Source organism: Bombus huntii, chromosome 10 (genome assembly GCF_024542735.1).
Source record: "Bombus huntii isolate Logan2020A chromosome 10, iyBomHunt1.1, whole genome shotgun sequence".
NCBI lineage: Eukaryota > Metazoa > Arthropoda > Insecta > Hymenoptera > Apidae > Bombus > Bombus huntii.
Genome location: NC_066247.1, coordinates 9,635,345 through 9,649,047, shown reverse-complemented (window position 1 = coordinate 9,649,047; position 13,703 = coordinate 9,635,345). Strand labels below are relative to the sequence as shown.

General features: G+C 32.9%; 1 protein-coding gene and 1 pseudogene across 4 annotated transcripts; one reads left to right on the top strand and one right to left on the bottom strand.

Moving 5' to 3' along the window:
* Positions 1-10,031, top strand: part of LOC126870188 (uncharacterized) — a 38,106-nt pseudogene extending 28,075 nt beyond the window's left edge.
* Positions 10,032-10,684: 653 nt separating this feature from the next.
* Positions 10,685-12,546, bottom strand: LOC126870180 (adrenodoxin-like protein 2, mitochondrial). Of its 4 annotated transcripts, none has more exons than XR_007691188.1 (5): positions 12,218-12,263; positions 11,897-12,087; positions 11,690-11,802; positions 11,282-11,525; positions 10,685-11,017 (listed from the first exon to the last, which is right to left on the bottom strand). XR_007691188.1 is itself a non-coding variant. In XM_050627672.1 (4 exons), the coding sequence occupies exons 1-4, from the start codon at positions 12,364-12,366 to the stop codon at positions 10,927-10,929; spliced, it is 486 nt and encodes a 161-aa protein (XP_050483629.1). In that variant the 5' UTR covers positions 12,367-12,545; the 3' UTR covers positions 10,685-10,926. The 4 variants fall into 4 exon arrangements, 1 of the variants encoding a protein (XP_050483629.1); XR_007691189.1 differs by having other exon boundaries at positions 11,951-12,087; XR_007691187.1 differs by lacking the exon at positions 11,897-12,087 and having other exon boundaries at positions 12,218-12,546.
* Between the last annotated feature and the right edge of the window lie 1,157 nt (positions 12,547-13,703).

Genomic DNA, 13,703 nt, shown 5'->3' with positions numbered 1-13,703 from the left:
CTTCGGGAAGTTCAATGCCGGAATCGAAAATTGGACGATTGAATAGGGATTCCTAGTTGATTTTAAACGTCCCTCTTCCTGTAACTCCCACCGAACTTGCATTGGGCGTTGTTCGTAGGCTTGTCGTGCGGCAAACCGTTTCGCAAGAGCTTATTTGCATTTCCTCTAACTGCGGTTCGCATAAGACGCGTCAAAGGAATATTGACTACTATCTATTAGGTCAGATTTTTTCACTATTTTCTGCTTCTCGTAGGATTGTAATGTTACAGTACCGGTAACACGAAGCTTGATCTACGGCAAATAATAAAATATCTTTGAGATTAAAAAATATAAAGATTTGAAAATTAGGACATTTGAAAGTTTGTACTTACTCGACTGAATTGCTATTAAGTGACGTTTAAAAATTTTAATCACGAGGTTGAAAGTAATATAGTTAGTAATTCTAACGAACACCTATCCTCAGATAGATTGGTATACACACGCGAGTCGACCGTATTCTCCGGAAATGAAAACAACTACATCCCTGGAACCTGGAACACGTGATTTTCCGCATATCCATTAAAGCAACATCGGTCAGTGATTCGTCTACGGTGCAGTCGCTAGACTCAATTAATGACCACGTTCTGGTCGTAAATATAGAAAAGGCAGCGAGATATTTTAGTTTGTTGGCTAACTGGGCTGAGGTTGGGTCAATGTTTCTGTGGATTTCATTTACCTCTTCCGGCCTCCTTATATTTTCTGAATTCTTACAATTTCCGAGATACCAGTTCATAGCAAATTGATTCTTATTATGGCGTAGGATATAGTAAATCTTATTGTCTAAAAATACAGGAAAAGATTTCATTTTAGATGATTATTTCATTAAAAGATTATTATTTTTTTAACATTTTATTCAAGCGTTTCTTAAGACATTTGTTCAAAGAGATGTCAGGTTATAAAAAATTGAATCAACCTTCCCAAAGCTCCTTAACCTCTTGTTATTTTTGATAAATCAATAGCATTACGCAATATATACCGTGTGATTTCCCTAGACGATCTAGTAGCACTCTTCTTTACAATCTTCTTTCAAAACGAGAAACAAGAAGAGGATTTACCAAATATCATTGTCATCGAAGCGCAGAGACGCTCCGGTGATTCTTATCTCCATTCATCTCTCCGAGTGAAACTATTTGACGTCGCCTTGAATAGGCTCAGACAGTTTTGTCGGCGGTCCGTGTCGTCGACTGTAGCCAGCTCGCACGATCGTGAATGGAAAGACTCGTATAAAATCAAAGGGCCGACAGACTCTTCCTGCTTAGACGAGATCAATGAGATCTCGTTCAATAGAGAAGTTACCTTCTCGACCGCCGGCGCCGTATTACCCTTCAAAGTCACCGGAAAGTCATATAAGCCAACCGATGCAGCCTAACCTTTATCCACAGATAAAATAGGTTTCTCTTATTCCATCTGAATTTCTAAAGAAACCAAGACTTGATTTCAGTCTGGTTAAAAGCTTCGCTCGATTAAAGCTGTTTTTCAAGCAATAACCTACTTTGTGAATTTCATGCACGCGAATCCAAGTATGTATGCGGCAGAAATGAAGCTTTCGTGCATGTCTAATTGTAAGTTGATGCGAAACAATGCGCATGCGCCGAAATCCCATCACTTTGCGGACCCACATTGTGCCTTTTATTAAGGCGCCTTGTTTGTTTACTCTTCTCGAGCTAATTCTTCACTATTATTATCTACATTATTTTCACTGGCTAACAACTGGTTGGTCTGCAATTGACTAACCAATACAAATTTTTCGTTACGTGCATATATTCGAAAGAATTCGAAATTAAATTATCATGTATTACGGGCAGTTACGATAGAGTGACACAAAGCAATCTGTGTTTGAATGCCTCCACTCGTGGACAATATCGATATAACCTAAATGCGATAAATCGCGAACGTTTGATTCGACTCATGGGAAATTTACGCGTTTTTGAATCGTCCCGAGTCGCACGCGAAATGCAGGTCAGAGAACCGTCTAATATTTATTGTTGAGATCGTGGGCTTGATCTTAATGGCGCGGCGGCACGCGATTCTTTACCAACTATGCTTCTTAACTCCAGCTCTCGACCTTCTTCCCTATTCAACTAGCTCGAGCAGTGAAATTGACTCTGCATGCCTGTGATTTTGGCAGGGAATGGGAGTCGAGTTCGTAGTGAATGCACATTGTGTATACGTGTTTTAGGTGGTTTGTGTGAGTTTGTTGCGGAGATTCGAGACATTTATTTAACCTCTTTATCATATTCGAGCCTGTGCGATATAACCATATCTTAAATGTAATAAGTTTTATTTTTTATTGCAAAGTTCTTGAAATATATAATGCACACAATAAGTGTATAATATTTTATATATATAAATTATATTTAAGAAGTTTGGGATAGTTTAAAGATGAAATAAATTGCTTTTTAAGTTTAATCTCTTACTTTCGACGAAATCAAGTTTCTCTGGAATTTGGTGGAGTTTAAGATTTGATATCGGTGTCGTAGGAGTTATGTGACACTTTAAGGTGGAATAAATCTAGCGAGGAGTTTAAGGTGCGGCAAAGGAGCGTGGAATGTTGCAATAGAAATTTATTGCAGTGTTAGTGCATTGGTAGATTGATCAAATTTACGTGTAGCGTGGGTAACCAATGGTAAATATTTTGCAATGTGTATAATTTCTCAGTAATCTGAGGCTTATAAAATCTATTGACAACTAATGGAAATTGTTGATTTAACAGATCAATTTTAAATTCCTCGTTAATCTAAATTTTTTTAATCCTATTTACAGCTAAACCTTATGACGAAAAATTAACGAAGTGGAATAAAAATGGCATTGTGATTCTTCTCGTCGTGTATTGGTGTCACATCAAATTTAAGAGACAGTTTTACTTGCGGATGCTGCGTGTTACGTTGGTGAAGTCGACGAAAGCGTAAAATAGGAGCTCGTCCGAAATACACTAACGCGGAAGGTTAAATTTAACGGAAAAGGCTGAGAAATTAGTTTAGAACTCGAAGTTTCATTGGTACGACGCTCTTGAAACGCATTCAAAGAGGTCGGCGACCTCGAAAGGGGATGAACGCAACTGTTTCGTGGGAATTTCTTATTGTGGCTTATTTGGATGAAGCTACTTTAAAATCAGCGCTGGATTCGTCTGTATTTTGCCCGGAAATCATAAAATGTTTAGGCCAGGCGACTCCATGTACAGAAAATGTTATGTCCACTTTTTACGTCCGTAGAATTCAACTCTTTACTACTATGCACTTCTTCTCCAAAAAAATATCGCGTTTCAATATTAAAAAAGTTTCAATAATATACTATCCATTAGAAGAATGATAACATGATAACCTTACAAATTATTAGTATTAACAAATTCTTATTGTCGTATAGAAATGCCAACTATTGCTTCGGTAAAACAAACAAAGGAATTTTACAGGTAAATTTTACAAATTACAAGTCATCTTATAACGCAAAATACGACGTATAAAATTGTCTCAATTTATTAATAGTATTAATAAATTATTATGATAACAGATGCAGGAATCTTAGCCTCATGAGAAATTAGAGATGAAAATGAGTGGGAAAAGATTAATCACTGGTCCTCCTAAAAAGATGCAGTCCCATGGATGGATGGTTGTGCGAGTATTAAAGCAGCGCAAAACCGTTCCCCGAATTCTCATCCCGGACGTCGTACGACCGAAGACAAAAACAACTCACTCGAGGGCATTGCGGAGAGACATTCATCGAGGACACAATAGTATTATTCCAGGAAGTGCTAGTTCTTCCTAGATTCCGGCTACAATGTTCTTAACGCGTGGAAATTAATCCTGACCAGGAAACATCTATAACGGCATGTATTTTCTGCCGTGATTGTAAATCTGTTTGGAACATGCGGTTTGTCCGTTAATCTATGCGCTGTTGTTCAATTGAGTCAATATTATTTGTTGGTAGATTAGTGTGTGCAAGAGCGCTCTATCCATTATTGACCAATTCGAGCACGTATTGGTAAATTTCACACCGGCAATTACGGTGAAATCGTTCGTGGTCGCTGGAAATTAGCAGTATCATTTGCGGTCGTGAGCTGATTGACACTGCGTGAGCGGGGAATTATGTGAAGCAGCTTTGCTTTGTCGTTTCATGCATTTAATAGGTTTACGGCGGTGGACAGAGTTTGTAAAAAATGAAGACAAGGTAGAAAAAGATTATTTTTCATTTTTTACTATTAGATTATTTTCAAAGTGATCTTTTCAGTGAAATATGATTGACAAAAAATAAGATCTATAATTGAATCATTATAGAAAATAGAATAATATTGATAATAAAGAAATAAAAATCAATTATAGAATAACATATAATAATAATAATAACAATAATGTGGATAGACTTTATGTTTACTTTTATATGTATAATGATACTGTTTGATCCTTGAATTAAAGTTAAGATTAACGTTGCGATTATGATTATCCTTTGTCTGACTAAATATATTTGAAGTATCAATTACAGTAGAATTTTTGAAAGATTCTTGGCTGTTAAACAAAAAACTGGTTCCTTTATTGTTAGGGAAGTGATACATTTACACTGTACATGAGAGTGTGTGTGTAAGGGTTAGAGGGCGTCAAGGACTTAGTGGAGACAAAAGACTGTTGCCAGATGTTAGAAGAATCTAGGATAGTCGGTTGGCGACCAGCGTGCGTGCAAGACGTTCTTCAGAGAGTAATATAGATGTATAACTGTTGTGTGGGAAATATAGTCAATAATTTGTATTCCCAAATCCTCGAATTTCCTTAACATTTATATTTCGCTCAATTATCATAGAATCGTGAAACTGACTTTCACTTCAAATTTTGTCTGTTTCAGGAGTAACAAGTACCTGCAAAAATCATCCATCAGCCGGATATGTGCTGTCGGAGGGTTTTTCATTAGCATTCCCGTCTTTCTAACTGGTAAGAACCAATTCCTTCAATTCTGTCAACTTTAACCTTTTGAAAGATACTAGTACATAAGTTGTACGTTTAATTTTTCTTGAATTCAGGCATGAATCTAAAAGATACTGTGAACTATCTCTGAGTGTATGAAATCAGTTTAGAAATCCAATGGAAATAAAGTTAATTTTAACGCCGAATAGTCATTATTTTTCTTAGAAAAATAAAAATGATCGTCTTTTAGGGAAGTTTTAACAGATTAATTTATAAAGAGCTGAAACAGAATATTCATGTCATGCATGAATACGGCTGGTGGATGGATCGAGATCTAATCTAAAGTTTACGTTGTGTCATGCTAGTTTACACAGCTATCATTCGCTCGATCGATCGTTAAGCTGTTGAACTCGATTCAAGACGGACATTTTGACTCTGTTCAGAAGAAAACTGCGTTTTAATAAATTTGACGGAATAGAAATTATGATAGACTACAACGTTTTTTTAATTATATCATAAAATTTATTTATTTTTTTTTTAATGTCATGTTAGAAACTTCAAATACTGTCCAAAACTTCGAACGTAATCGTTTTAGAAATTTGTAAATTACTTAACGACCAAAAATATTGAATTCTCTATTGTCTGAAGATAGATTCTCTATAATTTAAGTAATTTATTCGTCGAGAATTGATATATAAAGACTTAAATAATAAATTAATTGAAAAATAATTTGCGACTAGTATTGAAAATTTCAATGAAAAGCATATGTATATAGTTTACGCTTCGAGAATTATATGTATTGAGAATATGTATTTGCGCTGATTCTTTGTCCCGCTTGTTATGGCATACGTGTTATAATGATCCCCTAACAATGCTTTCAGGTATGATATTGTATACATTCATCCAGTTTCATTCGACGCCGGTGTCACGTAAAATGGATACTTGGGTTGCGAGAGAAAAGAAAGCTGAGTCGTAGCCCAACTATTAATTCTCTTTTATCGAACTTTATTATGACTTTGGCACTTACAGTAGAATAACGTTGAACAGAGAAAGGGGTGTTGTACAAGAACAGCAACTAGAACGAGAACTCCCCGGGCTGGATGAAGTCTCGGCTTATATACACCCTGGCTTAGGGATGTTGGGGGGTTTGGTGTGGATTCCAAGGAGTCCGAAAGTCGGGGTTGGGGCCTTATCTCTGATGGGGACTAAGATGCGTCGCGGCGTTGGCGTCCGACAGTCGGGAGTCGATGTCTTTTCTCTGAGAGGTAATTGGTGTCACACCGGCAATCGTTACGTCGGTTTTCATAGGCCTTGGCATCGTGTTTTGTGGATGCGCAATGGTCCATAACGTCTTCGTGTGGCAGAGGGTAAGAACATATCGCTTTTAAAAAAGAAAACGAACACGTTCAAACACGTCTAAATCATCTTTTATGTGTATTTTACTCGGAAATCATTTTATCGTGAAATTTTGTTTTCAGAGTTACCATAATTTATCTGGTAGAGTTCATAAAAATTTTTCTGAAATCAATTGCAAGCTTTTAGGAAACCAGGATTTTTCACATTTTTAAGAAGCGTTATAATTATATTGCTGATCTTTATTTTATTCGTGCGAAATTGAAAAGTACGCAAATGGCGCAAAATGCATAAAATGCGCTAAAATATACGTATATAAGAAAACAAATCTCGATTAAAATTTTATTTCTTTGATTATGTTCGTAAAACTACAAACTTGTATAAAAATACGCATTCTAGTTATAAGTGTTAAAACATTCGATCTAGTCCTTATCACATTCATGAAAACCTCCATTTAACCATTCGTTGTATCAACGAACATTCATATGCAAAACTTACCACCTACCACATCCTCCGCGTATTAATATAATCCCCTTTTATAAATTATACACTTTAGAGTGGACTGGTTGGGTCAGAGTGATATAAGCTTACAAGTTCTCGAGGAGTTCTACCGAAGTTACATTTACGTTTGCATAATTTCACCGAAAAAGATACTCTGTAGAATGACAGGTTCGTTTGTTTATGTGATCCGCGATCGCAACTATTTCAAGGGGATTTTATAAATAACCATACACACGATATTCAGTGTATTTTCGTATTCTCGTTTATTTTTGGGAGATTTGTAAAACTGTTGAACAAAATAATTGAGTAACGATTATATTTGCTGAGAAAAAGTCTTTTTCTCTGTACCCCTCCTTCTACTTCAAGCATGTAGTATTGACAATAAGATTGACAATGGCTGAAAGTAATCCAAAAGAGTTTTCACCATGGTTATCGGCAACGAAAAAGATTTGAATCATCTTTAATACTTATTCGTAACTAGAATCATTTCAACTAAAATGTAAATTCTTATATTATAACTTTTTTAATTTGTTATGGCCCCTGACTACAACCTAACCTATCATTCTTATTTCGTAGGAGAAGACGAATGCCGTGAAGGCGTTAGCGCGCGAACAGTGCGAAGCGGCGGTACAGCTGCAGCGTCAGCAGCAGCTGCAACAGCACCAGAACCAGCACCAGCTACAACAGCAACAACAACTACGTGGCCCGTTAACCATCCACCATGCTGGCTGCCCAACGAAAGTCGGGCCCGTGACGAACCAACTAAATACCAGCCACGCAACGCACGGCCGAGCTGCACAGTACCAACACTATCATCACCATCATCATCATCGACACGTGTCAATGTCTCCACCGCCCTTGTTGCTCTCATCGCCAGCTCCGATCGCGGCGACGCACAATCATCTGAACGTGAGCGGACACAGAAACGTGGTTACGCCACCGGATACACCAGCAGATAGATCGCCACCGAGTCCTGGAAATAAGCTAAATAGATCGCAGCATTTGCCACGGGAAGCAACCGGCAGCGTCAGTCCTGGTCTTCCGGCTGCCACATTGGATCTAAGTAGCGCAGCAACCACCAATAGTCCGCATGAATTGTCCACGTTAGTTTAGAAATTTGGTCCGAACATTATATCTTCACATAGGATTGGAGATTAATAGTTGATAGTTAATTTACACATCGATCTTTTTATTTGTAAATTGGTTCGTGGTTTAGAGTTGGTTTGTAAAAATTCGGTCCTAATTGTTAAATGATGAATATTGATTAAGAATAATAGGCATTGATGTACCAATCTTTTTTTAACTTATATACTTGAGCACACGCATTGGAGATTTCACTTTTATTCAGTGAAACAGCAACTTCATTACTCGCTTATTCAATACGGCAATTGCATATATTTCATGGACATTTTAACAATGTTTTGAATAATTTCTAACGGTACAATTGTGATGAAGTGAAAAAAATCGTGATAAGAAACAGAGAGAAAAGTTGCTCGTTAATGAATATTGACCAGAAATAAAGTAATTTCTAAAGAATATCCCGAAGACGTCGTAGATATTACGAAAGGAATGATTAATTTATACCCGCGTGTATCTTGCCATTACCATACTATTATTATTATTATTAATATTGTTAGTAATACTCGATTACATTATTATTAATATTAATATTATTGCCTTATTATTATTAATGTTATGGAACCTCTAGTCCTAGGTTACTTTCGCTGCCACGAAAGGATAAGATTTTCGAATTTTTGACTATTACGTGTAATTCAAGTTTTCCTGTTGCGCATGCGCAGTAGAAAGAAAGTTAGCGGAACTCAAATCTCGAACTATAGAGAGTTGAAAAGTAGTAAAAGTAAAAAAGCACGAATAACATTTGTATTTGTGCTGGATTAAGTTTGATAATTGAAAATTGAGTTTGATGATAACATTTTTTTCGTATTCGCTTTGGTAAATATTAGTTTTATTTAAAATTGAACAAAGCATTTTATGTTTTTCAAATACGGTACATAATCGTAATATCGAATTTTGTAAACTGATAGTAAGAAACTCTATAATTCGAGACTGGAACTTTGATCAAGTTCACATTGAACGTAAACTGACTTAATTTTGTTATTTAAGCGTGTATACTATATGTGTTTGTTCCTTCTTCTCTTGTGCGCAGGCTATAGCTTAATTACTTCCAATAAACGCAGTTATATCGAATCAATGACCGATACAAATTTAGATATTAGGATTATTTAAACAAGAGATTAAAAACTAAAAAGTATTGTTTTTATACTGCATATGTACATATGCAATATGAACGACAGTTTGTGTGATAATATGTACCCCTCTTCTTAGTTTACTTTTGTATATTTTGCGACATTTGATATTAATTTTATGAGGAACGTACTTACACTTTATCTTTGTAATTAAATGTGAAATGAAAGAAAAGAAATGACATGAGAAAAGGAAATTCGATGTATGAGTATATACGAATTGACGGAATTAAAATTTAACGCTACATTTAAATAGAAGACGTGAAATATCTTGTCATCTTAAAATAACTTGATCATTCCTATTCTTTTACATAAAAACACTTTTCGACTGTAACTTAAGAAACATGTCTGCTAACGTGAAACGTGCCAGAAAAAATTAACAACTTCCATTAAATTGGCAAATTTCTCATTAATATCGTAAAACTCGCGTTTACAAAGATCAGATCAGTGTACATAATATACAAAACAAATGCAGAATATATAAATATAGCACATACGTTCTGAATTATATTCGAATTGGGCAGGGTAACCAAGTGAAAATATGTAAATTTCACGATGTGTAATGTACACTTTATCGAACTTGTAAGTAGTGTAGAAATAGAATATTTTACACGTAACAAAATATACAAACGACAATACACAAGTTAAATTATTTGTTAGATCCATGTATAACATGCATAGTACAAAAGTGTTTTAGCTTTATGTACTGGTAATTATGAGAAATACCAACTTAATAGATGTATTTGGTATGTACCTAGTTAAGAAAACAATAAATTATTCTGAACAGATAAAGCGTTTAGTAGCTTGTGAAGTATGAATTTTCGAAAACGTAAGTATTTTATATCTAAGTAGTTAAGAAACGCGAGCAAGGGAAATCAAACAAAGGAACAAAGTTTTTTTGTTTAAAAATATTTAATTTGTTGTTCTATTATCCGAGGTTAGAAGCGATAATGTACAAAATCTGAATAAATAAGATTCTTCAATATTATTGAATTTTAATTCTAGGGTAAAGTAATATATCCGCATATTTTATTTATATACAATATGTATAAATAATGATGTGATTTGACTAATTTTGTTGAAAGAATATTTGTACTTTTTACGTAAAACTTCAGTCTTTTACAAACTTTCTTGTAATTAATAAACCAGTAAACACAATATTAATAAAATCTATTAAAATTATAAACAAACTCATAAGTTTTAATTTTAGTCCTTAAAGGTTGAAATATTTTGCTCCAATGTCGAGACATTTGTTTTAATCCAAAACATTACTATACTGAATCGATAATGTTGCATGTGCCACGAAAATGATGATAGTGTCAGATAACTTGTTGTGAAACGAAAAAGCATTGCATGTACATTTCTGTTGTTTTGTTGACCATGAGTTTGATGATCTTTTAAACTTGCCCATAGCTAAGAAATCAAACAGTATGTCTAAACGAAATTAATTTCAAATTATTTTTTAGGTTCTAAGCTTTTATCTAATCTTTCAGAAGTTGCAAAATTTATTCCACAAGAGTCTTTTTTATCATAACCAAGTACACATCTTAAAACCATTTAAGTCTTCCTTAGTAATTTCTTCTTATCTTTAATAGTAACGAAAATAATTTAGATGAACGTTTTAAAATTGACACCCTGTATATTAAAAATAAAAGATATATTTTCTTCATAATTGGATAGGCTTTTTACAATGGCAATGTACAAATATCAAAATTACAATTATACTATAACATATGTATATATATAAGCTTCACATTTAAACACAAGATTCTTTATTATATTTTTTTAATACCAATATTTTAATAATTATAACAAGGGTTTTTTAACAAGAGATGTATAACATTGTATACAAATTTTCAAAAACCTATAGATAATTTCAGTTATGCTCTTGCATCATTAATTGTTGATGGAACTCTTACCTCAATTCCATCTAGTTCCTTAGACATTACTATTTGACAGCCTAGCCGTGACCTGAAATTAAATATTATATAACTGAATATGTCAATAAATATATTTATTGCTATACAAATTAATACTAATACACAATAAGATTTCTATTTATCCATTTGAAAATCAACATTGTAAATATGCTAATTCCAACATAGATTTGTAATGATTATAGGGTCATAAATAAAAAACTATGAAAATTTATTATAATTTCAGTTTCGTAGTATTCAGAGATAGCGATTTGAAATTCTACATTGAGATGCAGATTTCGAAATACCCAATACTAACCTGTTTTTACATAAATTTAAATAGAAAAATTCACTTTATAAAATATTAAAAGGTAATAGAATTAATAATGTGAATGATTTGATACTGATTATTAATATTACTGATTATAACGTATCTGTTAATTCATATGCTAAATCCAACATGTCTAATTCTTCATCTGTTGGTTTGTCAGGAAGTGCATCATAAACTTCTTTCGAAAATATTAAACGGCACGTACTACAAGTTAATGTTCCTTCACAAGCACCTATATCAATTATATTTTAAGATTACAACATACTTATATAATAAAGTATCAAAAGTTAAAAATAATAAGAATATTAAACTTGATAAAAATGAAAATTTTCAAATATTTTCTACCTCAAAATTATTTATTTTAAATTAAGTAAATTATGCTTCTTTAAAACATACCATATCCACCTAAATCAATTTCATTATTTACTACTATGTCTAATATAGTATCTCCAACTTTCCCTTTTGCTTTGATTCTCTCTCCACTTGCTTTAACAAACGTTATATTTACTCTGAAAATAATATTTATGAAAGATAAAAATTATCTCAATATAATTATTTTCTTTATTTTTTGTGTTTCTTCAATTAATCTTCTCTTAATTATACCTTAATTATATGTATCACTTATGATAATAGAAATAATTTAAAAATAAGATATACTTGTCTTAATAATACATAAATATAATTCGTATATCATATATTTATAACAGTGTTATATTTTTAGTTGTTCACTGTCAATGTTGTTCTTATTAATACTATTCTATTAATACTATGTTATTTTTCTAGATGTTATACTCCTACAAAGAGAAAAATTTCTTAGACATTATTATTAGCATTATTATTTTGACACCAATTTTATATTGGAAGGTAAGTACTGAAATTCTATTAAAAAAAGAAGGAAAGCACAAGAAAATTTGTATCACTTACTCTTGTTTTTCTGAAAGTGGTTGCGTGGTCGATATTCTTCTTGTTGCCTGCAAAAAGGGCAACGTTGTGTTGCTCGTATATTTTGAATAATTTGATGCAATACCGAGAATTGATCTCGAAAATTTTTGTAATTGATTTACTAACGCCATTCCACTGTCATAAATATCATGAGTATGGGACACCCTGTCCGAACACCAGATAAGTATTGCGGAAAATATCAATTGTAGATCAATTGTACTTTGTGCAAAAACTTTCACGGCATTCTTCGGCTGCTATACTGGGACGTTCCTTTACTGTGATAGGTTATAAAACGATTCCTAACACAAGTGACGTATTCCTACCGGACACGTGCTCTTCGGGCCACATGTTTTATGATACAAGACCAGCAAAATGATCAATGTGTAATTTTACATATCTTACATTTTTTCCAAATGAAATATTGTTTTTATTAAACGTTTAAAACCTCAGGCAACATTTATTTCATCTGATTTCAGTTTTACAAATATATATCTATATTACATATCTGTATAAATTACGGTCTGGTTATATCAAACAGGGACCGACACTCGCTAGGGAAAACTGCCCAAAAATTGAATCGTAAAAACCAATATGAAAGACAACAAATTTCTCGTTCTGCGGAACAAATAGAAATGAGCAGAGTATCTTTATCTTTATCTGAGACATTCAAAGCGTATCACGCATACGCTAAACATGAAGAAAACTTTCTTGTCTTCCATGTTCATTTTTCCCTTTCCATTTCCGAACGGTTTCTTCTATATTTATTTATATGTTCGTGATTGATGCTATTGACAACATACAACTAAGGGGAAATGCGAATAGTAATAGATATATGTATAATTCATTATGCAATTTTATAGAATTAAATCTTATTTATCTTCAGATATAAAAACTATATTTACCAGCTGAAACACTAACGCATATGCAGTATAATATAATCTACTTAACAATCTCGTTTTAGTTATAATATGTGATTAATTCTTTTGCTATTTCGCTATAAACAGTTTCTTGTGCATACAATATTTTTTTATAGTATTCTAATATATTGTTACATATTGTAAAGAAAGTAAAGTACAGTTATTGAAGTTTGGGAACATTCAATGTTAACCTTGCTTCAAAAAATAATCTTTCGAATGAATGGGGAATAGATTTTTAGTATTATAGTTGGTATAATGTCATCATTGTTTACAATGTGTTAGAGTTAAAGAAATGAGACAAATTAATATTTCAGAAGCAAATTCAATATTTAAATGATGTTATTTTAAAATGGCAGATGATATGAATGTTCTTTTTATACGAGGAAATGGAAACGTATGTATGGTAATGGAAACGTAATGGTTTTAACATTATTTTAGTACAAGATCTTAGCATAATAGTAATTAACAGTATCCACTACCTTTTAGTCAATTTTTGAAAAATGACATATATGATAATTTGCAATAGTTTGATAATAAAATACTTGTATCAA

What these genes read in the sequence shown, in the direction of transcription:
- LOC126870180 (XM_050627672.1), bottom strand. Translation starts at nt 12,366, where the DNA reads ATGGCGTTAGTAAATCAATTACAAAAATTTTCGAGATCAATTCTCGGT. An exon ending in CCACTTTCAGAAAAACAAGA is followed by an intron (nt 11,803 to 12,217) that starts GTAAGTGATACA and finishes TATTATTTTCAG; the next exon opens with AGTAAATATAACGTTTGTTA. An exon ending in AATTGATTTAGGTGGATATG is followed by an intron (nt 11,526 to 11,689) that starts GTATGTTTTAAA and finishes TAATTGATATAG; the next exon opens with GTGCTTGTGAAGGAACATTA.